The sequence below is a fragment of the Mobula birostris genome, chromosome 22 (assembly GCF_030028105.1).
Source record: "Mobula birostris isolate sMobBir1 chromosome 22, sMobBir1.hap1, whole genome shotgun sequence".
Classification (NCBI taxonomy): domain Eukaryota; kingdom Metazoa; phylum Chordata; class Chondrichthyes; order Myliobatiformes; family Myliobatidae; genus Mobula; species Mobula birostris.
In genome coordinates, this window is record NC_092391.1 from 48,105,005 (window position 1) to 48,117,535 (window position 12,531).

The following is a 12,531-nucleotide window of genomic DNA, read 5'->3' on the forward strand; positions in this document are numbered from 1 at the left end:
AGAGGTAGTAATGGGAGACAATGAAATGGTGGATGAACTGAATAAATATTTTGCATCAGTCTTCACTGTGGAAGACACCGGCAATGTGGTGGAAGTTCCAGGTGTCAGGAGGCATGAAGTGTGTGAAGTAACCACAACTAGAGAGAAGGATCTTGGGAATCTGAAAGGTCTGAAAGTAGATAAATCACCTAGACCAGATGGTGTACACTTCAGAGTTCTGAAAGTTGTGGCTGAAAAGATCATGGAGCCATTAGTAGTGATCTTTCACAAATCACTACATTCTGGAATAGTTCCGAAGGACTGGAGAATTTCAAATGTCACTCCACTCTCCAAGAAGGGAGAGAGGCAGAAGAAAGGAAGCTAAAGGGCAGTTAGGCTGACTTCAGTGGTTGGGAAGATGTTGGATTAAGGATGAAGTCATAGGGTTCTTGGAGGCACATGATTTCCAACATGGTTTTCTCAAGGGGAGATCTTGCCTGACAAATCTGTTGGAATTCTTTGAAGAAATAACAAGCAGGATAGACAAGGGAGAACTGGTTGATGTTGTGTACTTGGATTTTCAGAAGGCTTTTTACAAGGTGCCTGGCTTGAGGCTGCTTAACAAGCTATGAGCCCATGGAATTACAGGAAAGATTTGAGCATGAGTAAAGAAGTGGCTGATTGGCAGGAGGCAAAGAATGGGAATAAAGGAAGCCTTTTCTGGTCGGCTGCCAGAAGCTAGTGGTGTTCCAAAGGGGCCTGTGTTGGGACCAATTCTTTTTATGTTACATGTTGATAATTTGGATGATGGAATTGATGGCTTATTTGCAAAGTTTGTAGACAGTATGAGAATAGGTGGAGGGGCAGGTAGTTTTGAGGAAGTAGAGAGGCTACAGAAAGACTTGGACAGATTAGGAGAATGGGCAAAGAAACGACAGATGGAATACAGTGTTCGAAAGTACATAGTCAAAGGAGGTTCATGAAATTAACTCCAGAATTGAATGGCTTGTCATATAAGGAGTGTCTGATGGCTCTGGGCCTGTGTTCATCAGACTTCAGAAGAATGAAGGGTGATGTCATTGAAACCCATCAAATGGTGAAAAGCCTTGATAGAGTGGATGTGGAGAGGTTGTTTCCTATCTTGGGAGGGTCTAAAACCAGAGGACACTGCCTCAGGATAGCAGGGCATCCCTCGAGAATGGAGATGAGGAATTTCTTTCACCAGAGAGTGGTGAATTGGTGGAATTCTTTGCCACAGGCAGGTGTGGAGACCAAGTCTTTATGTAGATTTAAGGCAGAGGTTGATAGATTCTTGGCTGATTGGAACATGAAGGGATATGGGGAGAAGGCAGGAGATTGGGGCTGAAAGGAAAATTGGATCAGCTGTGATGAAATGGCAAAGCAGACTCAGTGGGCCAGATGGCCTAATTCTGCTCCTATATCTTATGGTCTAATAGTCTTATGCTCTTTCCAAGCAGCTTCTCCTTAGTAATAGTAACAACCTTACATCTGCCCCCTGACACTCTCTTATTAGGGGAACAGACAGGAGATTCGGTAGATGTGAACGGGACACCTGGATGGTACGTTGCCTCCCAGGTGCCAGGGTCAGGGAGGTCTCAGATCATGTCCACAACATTTTGGAGAGGGAGGGGGAGCAGCCAGATGTCTTGGTACATATCGGTACCAATGGCATAGGAAGGAAAAGCAATGAGGTCTTGAAAAGAGAATTTAGAGAACTAGGTAGAAAGCTGAGAAGCAGGACCTCCCGGGTAGTAATTTCCGGATTGCTGCCTGTGCCACGCACCAGCGAAGGTAGAAACAGGATGATTTGGCAGATAAATACGTGGCTGAAAAGCTGGTGCAGGGAGCAGGTTTTAGTTTCTTGGATAATTGGGATTTGTTCTGGGGAAGGTATGACCTGTTCAAAAGTGATGGGTTGCACCTGAATCCAAATTTTCGCGGGCAGGTTTGTTAGAGCCGTTGGGAAGGGTTTAAAGTAACTTGGCAAGGGGGTGGGAATCAGAGTGAAGGGTCTCAGGATGGGACAGATGGCAAAAAAGTAAAGATAGTGTGCAGTCAGATTGTCAGGAAGGGCAAGCAGGTTTTGGGAATTCACTGGCGAATTCTGAAGCAAAGAATTCATTAAGGGCCTCTTTTACCTCTTCCAAACCTAAGCACATGTTTCCTCTTTTATCCCTGATCAGTCTACCTTCACTCTAATCATCCTCCTGTTCCTTACATACAGGTAGAACGTCTTGGGATTTTCCTTAATCCTACTCACCCAGGGCTTCCCACGTCCCCATCTGGCTTTCCTAAGTCTACTCTGGCTGCCATATAACTCTCAAGAACCCTGTCTTATTCTTGCTTCCAAAGTCTTCAGGATTCTTCCTTCCTCCTCATGACTGGATTATGTCAATTCTGAAATGTTGCAGTTCCAAGAGTTGTGTACAGGATTCCCAATGGTTTAATGGTTTAGGAAGACATATTTAGTGGAAAACATTTATTATACATTGGTACTTCATAGATGTTACACTCTAATATACATTAAAGAGCTTGAATTCCATTTTATTTTAGAAATAGAACTCAATCCAAGTAATTTTACAACGTAACCAATCAAATCAATTGATTACGTAAGTACATCTGGAGATAACTCAGATTAACAAGCACCATTTTCTTTTCCCTATGCAATCCAATTTCCATGACAGTTCCCAAGAGGATCCCAAACTCTGCAATTTTCATGCCAGGTATATCTGTGTAGGTAATGTTCTCATATGTGAGGGACCTGGGATGTGAGTGTCAACTGACAATAAAGGAAGATTTGGATGTGACGTCTATCTGTAGATGTGAACTTCCCACTATTCCGGACATTTACAGTGACAGGTGTGTAAAAAGGGCCCGAAGGATCATTGGGACCCGAGGTACTCCAACCACAAACTTTTCCAGCTGCTACCATCTAGGAAACGGTACCACAGCAAAAATACCAGGACCAACAGGCTCCAGGACAGCTTCTTCCACCAGGCCATCAGACTGATTAATCCACGCTGATACAATTGTATTTCTAAGCTATATTGACTGTTCTGTTGTACACCTTACTGCACATGCTATTTATGACAAATTACTATAATTTGTACATTGCGCATTTGGACGGAGATGTAATGTAAAGATTTTTACTCATGTATGTGAAGGATGTAAGAAATAAAGTCAAGTTAATTCAAGTGTTCAGCTAAATGCTTCTTAAAAGTTGTGAGAGTCCCTGCCTTCACCACCCTCATCAGGCAGTATGTTCCAGATTCTCACCATGCTCTGGGTGAAAATGTTCTTTCTCAGATCCCCAGTATTCCTCCTGGCATAAGCTAATACTTGAGTTTTTTTCCTGTTCTATAATTCATCATTGTCCATATAAATTTTCTCTTTCCTTTGAAAAGGTATATCAATTTGAGCTAAGAACCATATCTGAAGTTATTGAAGTTCTCTACCTCCTACCCAAGATCCACAAACCTGCCTGCCTGGCAGACCTCTTGTCTCAGCTTGCTCCTGCCCCACCGAACTCGTTTCTGCATACCGCGACACGGTTTTATCCCCCCTTGTTCAATCCCTTCCTACCTATGTTCGTGACACTTCTCACACTCTTAAACTTTTCAATGATTTTAAGTTCCCTGGCCCCCACCGCATAATTTTCACCATGGATGTCCAGTCCCTATATACTTCCATCCCCTATCAGGAAGGTCTCAAAGCTCTCCATTTCTTTTTGGATTCCAGACCTAATCAGTTCCCCCCTATCACCACTCTGCTCCGTCTAGCGGAATTAGTCCTTACTCTTAATAATTTCTCCTTTGACTCCTCCCACTTCCTCCAAACTAAAGGTGTAGCTATGGGCACCTGCATGGGTCCGACCTATGCCTGCCTTTTTGTTGGCTTTGTGGAACAATCTATGTTTCAAACCTATTCTGGTATCTGTCCCCCACTTTTCATTCGCTACATTGACGACTGCATTGGCGCTGCTTCCTGCACGCATGCTGAGCTCGTTGACTTCATTATCTTTGCCTCCAACTTTCACCCTGCCCTCAAGTTTACCTGGTCCATTTCTGACACCTCCCTCCCCTTTCTAGATCTTTCTGTCTCTATCTCTGGAGACAGTTTATCTACTGATGTCTACTATAAGCCTACTGACTCTCACAGCTATCTGGACTATTCCTCTTCTCACCCTGTCTCTTGCAAAAACGCCATCCCCTTCTCGCAATTCCTTCGTCTCTGCCGCATCCGCTGTCAGGATGAGGCTTTTCATTCCAGGACGAGGGAGATGTCCTCATTTTTTAAAAAAAGGGGCTTCCCTTCCTCCACCATCAACTCTGCTCTCAAACGCATCTCCCCCATTTCACGCACATCTGCGCTCACTCCATCTTCCCGTCACCCCACTAGGAATAGGGTACCCTAGTCCTTACCTACCACCTCACCAGCCTCCGGGTCCAACAGATTATTCTCCGTAACTTCTGCCACCTCCAACGGGATCCCACCACTAAGCATATCTTTCCCTCCCCCCCCCTCTGCTTTCCGCAGGGATCGCTCCCTATGTGACTCCCTTGTCCATTAGTTCCCCCATCCCTTCCCACTGATCTCCCTCCTGGCACTTATCCTTGTAAGCGGAACAAGTACTACACATGCCCTTACACTTCCTCCCTTACCACCATTCAGGGCCTCAGACAGTCCTTCCAGGTGAAGTGACACTTCACCTGTGAGTCGGCTGGGGTGATATACTGCGTCCGGTGCTCCCGATGTGGCCTTCTATATATTGGCGAGACCCGACGCAGACTGGGAGATCCTTTTGCTGAACACCTACACTCTGTCTGCCAGAGAAAGCAGGATCTCCCAGTGGCCACACATTTTAATTCCATATCCCATTCTGATATGTCTATCCATGGCCTCCTCTACTGTAAAGATGAAGCCACACTCAGGCTGGAGGAACCACACCTTATATTCTGTCTGGGTAACCTCCAACCTGATGGCATGAACATTGACTTCTCTAACTTCCACTAATGCCCCACCTCCCCCTTGTACCCCATCCGTTATTTATTTATATACACTTATTCTTTCTCTCTCCTTTCTCTCCCTCTGTCCCTCTGACTATACCCCTTGCCCATCCTCTGGGTTTTCCCCCCCTCCCCCTTTTCCTTCTCCCTGGGCATCCTGTCCCATGATCCTTTCATATCCCCTTTGCCAATCACCTGTCCAGCTCTTGGCTCCATCCCTCCCCCTCCTGTCTTCTCCTATCATTTCAGATCTCCCCCTCCCCCTCCTCCTCCCCCTTTCAAATCTCTTTCTAGCTCTTCCTTCAGTTAGTCCTGACGAAGGGTCCCGGCCTGAAATGTCGACTGTACCTCTTCCTAGAGATGCTGCCTGACCTGCTGTGTTCACCAGCAACTTTGATGTGTGTTTCTCCAAAACAAAATTGATTCCAATTAAAGTTACCTACAGCAGAATTAGCTTCTACAACCAAGTGAGAAGAGTGTAGAGAAGTCATTTTAAAGATAGATTTATTAACAAAACACATTCTTATCAGCAAAAATGACCAGCATATTACTTTCATTTAGAATCATGGAATAAGCACCAGGACGCATGGTACAGAAAATGACACCAGAGATACAATGGTTTTTGTTGAAAAGCACAGAACAGCTGTCCTTTGACGGCTAAGTATTCTGGGATAGCCTGCCTGGTTTTCATTCCAGAAATCCTTCTGACTATTGTACATGATCAATATTACAGAGAGAGCTCTAAATGTGCTTAATGTACAAAAAAAGTATAAATCTTATAGGTATCAAAATGGAACAAGAAGATTAAAAAGAAAACTTGTTTAATTAAGACAAATCTGCCAATGTGCAAAGATCGCAAAGCTAGCAAAGGCTTTGTGCACAATGTTGTCTTTCTTCCACAGAAATGTTTGAGCATCAGTCTGGTTATCCTTTTGTTTTGAAATGCAATGACAACAGAGATTTCTTTTATAATGTTACACTGAATATGCAGAAGATATCCACAACATGGGCAAGTCAGATCGATCAGCTTTTACAACACTGCCAATGGCAAAAATAACACAATCATTCTCTTCTGGAAAGTTCTTCATGCTCACTACAGATCAACTGTACAATGTGTTGCATACATGAAATACTTCTCTATAGAATGCCTTCATAACAGAAAAAAAGATGATTTATCTATGAATGTGTAACAGAAAATGTCATTGCATTTTTTAATTCTAGTAGTTACATCACCACAGGAACAGTTTGGCTGACTTATTCTGAACTTCGGAAATCTATATCAAATCCACCAACAAGATTGAGAGGATGGTTCAGTAGGCACCTGGAAATTCCCTGTGGCATCACAACTACTGCTTAAGAACAAAGATCTGATGGCTCAGGATGAAACATGGAAATGATTGGGAAATAAAACATCTAACATTTGGAAAGTTAAAGTTCAGGTGAAGTATACTGTAAATGGTAAAGTACTGACAAATAGCAATGCTTTTACACAACTGTTTTCAAACAGCTCATCATACAGACGCTACTTTGTAAACTGCCAGATCAATGGTCTGTAAACTGGTTTTGAAAAGTTCATTTTAAGTGCAGGATTGAACGTGGGGACACACCGTAATCCAGCTTTGACCATTAAATGGCACAGTTCGACACACAGGTTGGCGGCAATGGCTGCAGAAGTTGCCAGCGGATGTTTTTGAGTCGCACCATTAATGTAAACAACATTTGGCCGTTCAGTAGGGGGTTAGTCCAAAATATTTGTCAAGACCTCAGAGAGGAAACCAAAATCTTTACAAAATTGCCATTGGAAAAAAGTGCTTTTCTTGCAATGCCAGGTTTACTGGCACTGCACAGGTTGGCTGACTCAGGTTTCGTGAACAGCAACGGCTGCCCCGAGGCTGGACTGATTAATAAAAACACACTTGGCCAATAGAAAAGCCAAACTCCTGAGTTTCTGCACCATTATTAAACACGGCCAAATCCCTCAGCGGGAGGAGGTCAACCTCATCGGTAGTGACTTCAAACTCAACTGTGTGAGGCCCAGAGTCATTCAACTGAAACAGAATAACAAGACATTAAAATTAGCTTATTGTTAAAATATTATAATAGATATAATTGGGCAGATATATATAATATTTATACATATGATCAGAAACATGGAATAAATAACATTAAATGAGAGTAAAGCGACTTTTTTTAACCATACACTGTCATGAATAGTTCGGGACTTCAACCAGGCTAGTTTGAAGAAAGCCCTGCTCAATTACTCTCAGCATATAACCTGTAGCACCAGAGATCCCAACATACTAGACCACTGTTAAATTAAATTTATTGTTTCTTTATTGTCATCAAACAATTGATACTAGAGCATACAATCACCACATCGATATTTGAGTGTGCGCTTCACACTCCCTGGAGTACAAATTGATAGTAAATATAATAAAAATTTAAATTATAAATCATAAGTAGAAAATAGAAAAGGGAAAGTAAGGTAGTGCAAAAAAAAAACTGAGATGCAGGTCCGGATATTTGCAGGGTACGGCCCAGATCCGGGTCAGGATCTGTTCAGCAGTCTTATCGCAGTTGGAAAGAAGCTGTTCCCAAATCTGGCCATACGAGTCTTCAAGCTCCTGAGCCTTATCCCAGAGGGAAGAGGGACGAAAAGTGTGTTGGCTGGGTGCGTCGTGTCCTTGATTATCCTGGCAGCACTGCTCCGACAGTGTGCGGTGTAAAGTGAGTCCAAGGACGGAAGATTGGTTTGTGTGATGTGCTGGGCTGTGTTCACAATCTTCTGCAGCTTCTTCCGGTCTTGGACAGGACAACTTCCATACCAGGTTGTGATGCACCCCAGAAGAATGCTTTCTACGGTGCATCTATAAAAATTAGTGAGGGTTTTAGGGGACAGGCCAAATTTCTTTAGCTTTCTCAGGAAGTAAAGGTGCTGGTGGACCTTCTTGCAATGGACTCTGCTTGGTTGGACAAAGTCAGGTCATTTGTGATATTGACATAAGTATTGACATAAAGAACGCCAACTGTTCCATGCCCAGACTGTGCTTCGGTAAATCAAATCACTTGGCTGTTCTCCTACTTGCATACAGACAGAGGCTAAACAGCAAAGCTTCAGAGATTAGGACAACAAAGAGGTGGTCGTGGGAAGCTGCTGTGGGATTGCTTCAAGTCAGTGGACTAGGCCATATCCAAGGACTCTGATCTGAATGAATGAATACACCATTGTTGTCACAGACCTTATTAAAACGGTTGCAGATGAGTGTGTCCCCACAAAATCATTCAGAGTCGTCCCCAGTCAGAAGCCCTGGATGAACCATGTAATCTACAATCTGCTGAGGTCCAGGTCAGAGGCATTCAAGTCCGGTGACCAAGAAAGGTACAAGAAGTCCAGGTATGTTCTCTGGAAAGCCATCTCATGGGCAAAGTGACAATTGGAGGGAGGAGAAGATGGCGGCGCAACGTAGCACGCGCGGCCGTTCTGAATGAGTATCGTATCTGTGAAGTAGGATGCCTTTCACAATCCTGATTTGATAGAGACAGATGTGAAGAAGCACAGAGGAACATCTGGAGAAACTTCTGAAATGCCTGCTTCGCTGCCGCTGCTACTGTACGCTCGAGAATCTCCGGAGGGAAGGCCCAAATCCTCGGCCTTGCCTATTGCCTGTTGCCGGGGCCGGGGTTGAAGCACTGGGCAGAGATGGTGCTTGGTGCATCGGTGTTGGAGAGTTGGTCGGAGGCTCGGGGTTTTCGGACGGACTCGGAGTTGGACCGTGGTCGGGTGCTTCCAGGATGCTTCATCGGCAAGTTTGTGGTGCTGGAGGTTTACCGTCTGCGTGAGATGATGGGACTTTCAAGAGACTTTGAGACTTTACCGTGCCCATGGTCTGTTCTAATCAAATTATGGTATTGCTTTGCACTGTTGTAACTATATGTTATAATTATGTGGTTCTTGTCAGTTTTTCAGTCTTGGTTTGTCATGTGTTTCTGTGATATCATTCCGGAAAAACATTGTATCATTTCTTAATGCAAGCATTACTAAATGACAATAAACGAGGACTGTGTGTCCTCATAATCTAATCTAATCTAATCTAACTCTGGACTAAACTTGAAACAATGAAGGATGCTTGATACTTGTGTCAGGGCTTGAATACTATCACCTCCTTTCAAATAAAATCAAGCAACTTAGATAACAATAAGACTTTGCTTCCAGATGAGGTCAATGCCTTCTGCGCTCTCTTTAATCATCAAAATATGGGGGATCCATCAAAAACTCCCACAGCCCCTGAAGGTCCTGTGATTTCAGTCTTTCAGGCTGACATGTGAGCAGCCTTCGGGAGAGCGAACCTACAAAAAGCATCTGACCCAGACGGGGTACCTGGCCAAGTACTAAAGACCTGTGCTGATCAACTGGCTGGAGTGTTCACTGAGATCTCTAACCTCACACTTCAGCAGTCTGAGGTACCCACCTGCTTCAAGCTGACTTCCCTTACTCTGGTGCCTAAGAACAATATGGTAACTTGCCTCAATGACCATTATCCGATAGCGCTCACTGTACTTCCACAGTGATGAAGTGTTTCGAGAGGTTGGTGATGAAACATATCAATTCCTGCCTGAGAAGCGACTTGGATCTGCTCCAATTTGCCCACCAGAGCACCAGGTCCCCAGCAGATGCCATCTCATTGTCTCTTCAGTCAACCCTGAAACATCTGGACAGCAAAGATGCATCCATCAGGAAGCTCTTTATCGTCTGCGCCTCAGCATTCAACACCATCATCCCTGAAAACTAATCAACAAGCTTCAAATTCTTGCCCTCAATAGCTCCTTGTGCAATTGGATCCTCAGTCTGGATTAGTAACAAAATCTCCTCCACAATCTCCAACAGCACCAATGCACCACAAGGCTGTGTGCCTAGCCACTTGCTCTACTTGCTTTAAACTTATGACTGCGTGGCTAAGCACAGGTCCATATTCCATGTCTGAGGTTGCTGATGACACCACTGCTGTCAGCCGAATGAAAGGTGATGATGAACCAGCATATAGGAGGGAGATTGAAAATCTGTCTGAGTGGTGCCACAACAATAACCCTCACTCTGTCAGCTGATTATTGACTTCAAGAGACCCATGAACCAGTCCTCACTGGAGAATCAGAGGTGAAGAGGATTAGCAACTTTGAATTCCTCAGTGTTAGTACTTCGGAGTACCTCTACTTTGGAGTTTGCGAAGATTCAGCATGACATCTAAAACTTTGACAAACTTAGATGTGTGGTGGAGAGTATATTGACTGGCTGCATCACAGGCTGGTATGGAAACATCAATACTCTTGAATGGAAAATCCTACAAACAGTAGTGGATATGGGCCAGTCCCTCACAGGTAAAGCCTTCTCCACCATTGAGCACATCTACATGAAGTGTTGTCGCTGGGACCACTCACCCCGAAGTCTGGTGCGGTTCCCACTACACCACCGGCTGGCTGTGGGTATACATATTCTCCCTGAAAACCCGTGGCTTTCAATCAGTTGCTCTGGTTTCTTCCCACATTCTAAAGCTGTGCAAGTTAGTACCTTAATTGAGTGGTCGTCTTCTTCATGTGCCTTGCGTGTTACACACTTGGGCTATCATGGCTCTCCACATTGAACGATTCCTCGCAGCGTCAATGATATCTCGCACACTTAGATCTGTTAGCTCATTCACAGTGTCCATATATCTTCTCCTTTCCCTTCCTCTTCTGCGTTTCCCAGGCATACGGCCTTGTAATGTAAGGCACTCTGTTTCTCCCTTTCTGATGACATGGCCCAGTAATTTAAGTTTCCTCTCATTTAATGTTCTCATTAAAGACCTTTTTGTATGGGCATGTTGGAGCACTGTCTCGTTAGTTACCCTATATGATATTTTCAGCATTCTTCTAAGAAACCACATTTCTGTTGCTTCTAAGTTTCTTTGGAGTTCTGGTGTTATAGTCCACGTTTCGGAAGAATACAGCAAGATTGACCGGATGTAACATTTTAGTAGCTTAAGCCTTGTTGTCATAGAAATATGTCTGTTGGTAAAAATGGGTTTCATTTTTTGGAAGTTGGTTTTGGCAATGGCAATTAGTCTTTTTATTTTTACTTTACTTCTAGCATCTTGTGGTATAAAACTACCAAGGTAATTAAAGCCGGTCTTTTGTTCAATCTCTTAGTTACCGATGTACAATTGGAAGTTGGGAGTATCCTGTTTTGATGTCACCATACATTTGGTTTTTTTTACAGTTGACGGTTAGACCAAAATCTGCACTTGTTTGTACTACTCTGGCTAGGAGGATTTGTAGGTCTTCTGAAGCACTTGATATTAGGGTGGTATCGTCTGCATATCTTATATTGTTGATGTTAACGCCTCCAATTTTTATCCCGTCTAGGTCTTCTATTTCTCTGAGAATCATTTCACTATAGATATTAAATAATTCCGATGAGGCAATGCATCCCTATCTAACTCCTCTTTGAATTTTAGTCCAACTGCTTATATTATCATCAATTTTTACTGCTGCCATTTGACTAATCTTTTAATTGATTAACTGGGTAGTAACTAAAATTGCAGGTATGCAGGTCAATAACTTAAATTGCCTCTAGCATGTAGATGAGAGTTAGAATCTCAGAAGTTAATGGAAATATTAGAGAATAAAATAGGATGAGGGAATGGATTGGTGTAAATTGGTGTTTAATGGTTGGTGTGGATTTAGCGGGCTGATTCTGGCTCTAGCTCTGTGACTAATTACAGTGGATGGGTCAGCTTGTTCAAGATTTTCACATCTGCACATTACAACACAGGAAAAAGCAGAAGAGCAGACATCTGGTCCCTCAGCTTCACACCAGCCACGGCTGATGGATGTAACACAAGCACGTTCATTTGAATAAGGTCATCAACTTTAATTGAAAAATATGTTTCTCTTCACTTATTTTATTGATCATACGTTTTAAATTAATTTCTATCTTAATAAATTATTTTAAATAATTTTCATTTGATGTTTTTCTGAATGATTTCCAATGTATTGAACAGCTTTTGGAATGAATTCACTGAGAGATGTTGGGAAGAAGCTTCGAGGCTCTGACAGCAGGATGCCCTGGCTCTTGCGGGAACACACTGAGGAACGTGTCTAGCAGTCAAAATGTGTTAAAGATAGAAATGGACGTTAAAAAAAAGCTGGTGACTTTGCCAAAAAATGCAGTAAACCCAAGGACAGGAAACATTCACAAACTCAGCAAAAAGAGGACCAAGAAACTGCTAAGGAGAAATAGAGAGCAAGAATGTTTTAGTGAAAAACAAAAACAAAGAAAACTGAAATTCTTCTATAGATATATCTAACTAACTAAAGTTCCCATGGCTCCCATAAAGCCGGAAGCAGGAAAAAATATGCTGGGATATGAGGAAATGGCAGAGAAACTAAGCAAAGATTTCGACCCCTGTCTTCATGGAAGTCACAGTGTAAACAGTGGAGGAGAACAGATCCAGAGCAAATGGGGAGCCCAATAATAAATGAAAATCAGAGA

The 12,531-nt window shown here is 43.1% G+C and overlaps 1 protein-coding gene across 1 annotated transcript in view; it reads right to left on the minus strand.

The window, feature by feature from the left end:
* Positions 1–7,046: 7,046 nt before the first annotated feature.
* Positions 7,047–12,531, minus strand: part of LOC140186098 (uncharacterized) — a 61,229-nt gene continuing 55,744 nt past the window's right edge. The window contains exon 13 of the mRNA XM_072239972.1: positions 7,047–7,054. Within this exon, the coding sequence (XP_072096073.1) occupies positions 7,047–7,054 (8 nt within the window). The remainder of the gene's footprint in view (positions 7,055–12,531) is intronic.